A 4,058-nucleotide genomic window follows, 5' to 3' on the forward strand; every position below is an offset into this window, starting at 1 on the left:
ACACACACACACACACACACACACACACACACACACACACACACACACATTTTTTAAAAGACTAATAAAGAAAATTGATTATTTAAATCATTTACATACTGCAATAAAAGCCATAGAAAATATAAAAAAAATGTACCGTTATAAAATTGATAAAAAGTTACAAACCAGCCATTTGATTGCTTTGCTAGTTATAGTGTTAATTGAAATGAAAATTTTCTCTTGAATGTCACGCTCATTTTGAACGATTTACAAATCGACGGTCGTGATAGAATAAAAATTTAGATAAAAATTTAAGTTGAATTGCAGACTATTAATTTATTTTTATGCTTTTTATATGTGAACATCTGATATGTCTCACAATCTACTTCTATGTACAGTGCTTTTAATTTTTAGAATTCTATCGTGACATATAAATCATTTAAAGTCGGTTTGACTCTTTCTTTCATTGAACTAAGTTGTAAAAAACTTAGTATTAAAAATAGGATATTGATATCATTAATTTTACACGAAGTAACTTGCATTATGCTAAACGTGTTTTACACAATTGATACTACGACTACTATCGATGAAATGAAAACATGGAAAAATCTATGGACAATAATAAGCCAAACAGGTCCGACATGATACAATCAATCAGAGAAAATGCCACTTACGATCCGGACTGGATCTTGGTAACCTAATGATAATATTGTATTATTGTATTAATAATATTGTATTATTAACTTTTGTAAGTATACTTTTTTCCTAGCTCAGTAAATTGCGCACTGATTTTTTTATCGGTCCTTAAAACATAGCTCTTTATTAGAACAGTAAATCGACATTCTTAAATCGATAATCGATTTAACTTTTCTATGCTAATAAGTATCGTTATTAAAATCACTGTAAAGAATTCATTACGAAAAATATCACCCCAGCCAGAGTACTTAATCGATAATCGATTTAATTATGTAAATTAACTAATCTAACAAAGAGCTGTGTTTTAAAAACGTAGTTGTCTGAATTTAGAAAGAAGCATACAAAATTTACACAATATCATCATTAGGCTACCAAGATCCAGCACGGACCTTATAAATGGCATTTTCTCTAATTGATTGTATAATCTATCGAATTAAACCGAATATTATTAATGAGTCCGTTAAAGGACGCAATCCTTAATTTGGAAAATATCTACCAGAGTTTATTGCTATTATCCCAGAGATGATCCTTTTAAAGATTTCGAAAATCCGTTCTGCTGAGGTTTCGATTGTTGTCCATTCGGAGGTGGTCTCATCGGAGGTGGTTCATTCGGAGGTGACCCATTCTGAGGTCCTTGTGCCGCACGTCGCACTAAAGGACTACTTTGACCCATTATATTAATCAGTTCATCTATTTTTCCTCCTGGCTTTAAATAAGAATTATCTTATCACAAGAATTATCCGATGAGTGTACGAAAAAATTGTTCACATTCTTATTGAAAATTTGAATCAAATTTGCCAAATTTTAGTGGCATTATTTCGAGAAATTACAGAACGTTCAATCATACTCACTTGATTAAATTTGTCGATCGGTAAATTGGCGAGCTAAAAAGGAAGTTAAATGTTTCATTATAAATATAATCATATTAGTGTCATATTGGACAATATCGAAATATTAACAACGCTAATTACACGGCTCTAAACAATTGGTATTATTTCGTGAAATTAATCGAGTGTTTCGAACATCTTCGAGAAATTACTTACAAAAGCATTGTTTAGAAGAATATACATTATTTATATTATATTTGTCTTCTGTTTTCAATAATATAAGAGCTATAAAAAATTTGTTATTCTTATATCTACTTTCCCTCTTTTTATTCTTCTTCTCATTGCGTTAGAAAAGGTATATGACAAACTTTTTAAATATATGATCAATTTCGTATGTATCTTGGGGAAGTCCGACTTCAATCTTGTTATTAAAACGCGATTTTCATATATTTAACTTTTATACATTCATATTAACATATATATAATGCGCTTAGTTTAAACATCTCTCCAGCCCGAGATTATAAATGAATTATTATCGATTTCTTACCACCGCCACGCAAAGCAACGTAATGAGGAACAGCTTAATCATCGTGGTTCGGTTTGATGCACAAACGTACACTGGTTGGATCAACGTAGACATTCCTCGCTTTTATATAAATCCCATACGCCATAACGTATTTACACGTGTCCAGTTGTGGAAAAAGTCGATGTATATCCGCGCTGTGATATAACGCGACTTCCGATTGTTTCACGCTTTTTGTTTGCGCAATTTGCAACAGGATTTGACGCGCAGAATTCGTCAAATTGAACAATAGTGCAATTATAACATGTCGCTTCTACGACGATTTACATAATATTTTTTATAAACAATAGTAAAACCGAATTGCTTGACCTTGTCGCTTGCTAATGTGGCTGCTTCATCATTGTTCATTATTTTCGCCTGATTTTACTGATAAGCATCACTTACGTGTAGCTCTCGCAGCTTGATAACATTCTTCGCGAACATGCTCGTTACTCTCTAAAAGTCGAAGAGTAAAATATCACTCAAAACGAGTGAAATGTAAGTGTAAAGAAAAGGAAAATTGAGCCTGTGCACTTCAAGTGATTCGCTACTCTAACAATACAAATAAAACTGCGCTTTATAAGTTGAAGCGAAATCGCACTCCATTTAAGTAAAAAGGCACTCTTTCCGAGTGCAGTAGATCAGTGTCCATAGAAGTGAATTATGTCACTCTACAATTTTAAGTGCGAAATTTCACTCTGTTAGAGTCATTTATATCAGTCGATCTTTAGTGAATCGTGATAGCTTCAGAGCGAGAGCTTATCACTCCGGTAGAATAGCCGCTCTAAAAATTTGAGTGAAAAATTCACTCCTACTTTATGAGTGCCTACATTTACTCAAATTAGAATGACAACCGTCTTTTATGGAGTAACTATCGCAATCACTCTAATATACATATTAGTAGCAAAACCACTATGAGATTTAGAGAGTATATATTGCGCGTTTAATTATTTTTATAATTTCAAGACGTGTCTAAATAATCGTATCTAGAGATGATTAAATATAATTTAAATTAATACGCGTTATTACAATAAATATTACCACATGCCTCAGTCGAATTGGCATGACACCCTACACAGAATGGGAGAGGTTCCAGATTCGAACCTGGAAGTAATATTTTTTGCAATAAAAATTAAATTATTTAAATATTTAGAATATTAATTTAAAAAAACCAAAGTCCTTAGTCTGAAATGTCTTGACGATAATCTGACCAAAATCAATGGTCGTATTGTCATGATGATGATAGCCAGACGAGTCAATTAAAATTCTTAATTGTTATTAATTTTCTGGCGAAGTAAATGTGTCTCTTAGTCGGTTTAAATATAATTTATTTTATAAAGTTAAATAGTCTCAAAATTTTTTTTACAAATCTCAAATGTTACGATTTTTGTTATTTTATTCTGGTTTTGATGATATATTTACTTGTAAGCTGTTGACTGTAAGCATCATTTCGTGACATAACGCAAGATCCGAGATTACAATTTTAGCGTGACTATAGTCCTACAGAGATTGTAACGTAAGCGCTATAAATGACATATAATTATGTGTAATTAACACCAAGACTACTTAACCCGGGAAGGAGTTATTTTTTCCTGCATAAACGGTCAGCTATGGGGTGATTTTTACACCCTAATTAAAAGTCATTGTTATTAATTACATATTTTTTATTGTTTTCTAATTTATTAGTATTTAACGACAGTGTGTACAGATTTACTCAATATTTTCTAGAAAAGTAAAGAGAAACTAAAAAAAAAATTTAAGCGAGTGAAATTACATATTAAATGGCTTATTATAACAGTATTTCTAAAAAATGAAGATATTAATTAATAAAACGCTTTTGTGTTGCGAGTTTTTGATAGGACTGCACATATATATAAAAGTTCGTAAAAAGAATATAGCTTATTAGAAAAAAAAAAATTATATCCATTTTACAGCAATTTAAAATAAGGCTATTATATTTTTCTAATTTTTCGGGGATGGCGAAGATGTGAATA

At 31.0% G+C, this 4,058-nt stretch overlaps 1 protein-coding gene across 1 annotated transcript in view; it reads right to left on the reverse strand.

The window, feature by feature from the left end:
• Positions 1-2,158, reverse strand: part of LOC112453026 — a 3,306-nt gene extending 1,148 nt beyond the window's left edge. Inside the window, exons 1-3 of the mRNA XM_025013566.1 lie at positions 2,050-2,158; positions 1,527-1,559; positions 1,172-1,381 (exon numbers count right to left, since the gene is read on the reverse strand). Of these exons, the coding sequence (XP_024869334.1) occupies positions 1,187-1,381; positions 1,527-1,559; positions 2,050-2,142 (321 nt within the window). The 5' untranslated portion in view covers positions 2,143-2,158 and the 3' untranslated portion in view covers positions 1,172-1,186. The remainder of the gene's footprint in view (positions 1-1,171; positions 1,382-1,526; positions 1,560-2,049) is intronic.
• Between the last annotated feature and the right edge of the window lie 1,900 nt (positions 2,159-4,058).

This window comes from Temnothorax curvispinosus, unplaced genomic scaffold (genome assembly GCF_003070985.1).
Source record: "Temnothorax curvispinosus isolate PA1 unplaced genomic scaffold, ASM307098v1 QBEX01003939.1, whole genome shotgun sequence".
Classification (NCBI taxonomy): Eukaryota; Metazoa; Arthropoda; class Insecta; order Hymenoptera; family Formicidae; genus Temnothorax; species Temnothorax curvispinosus.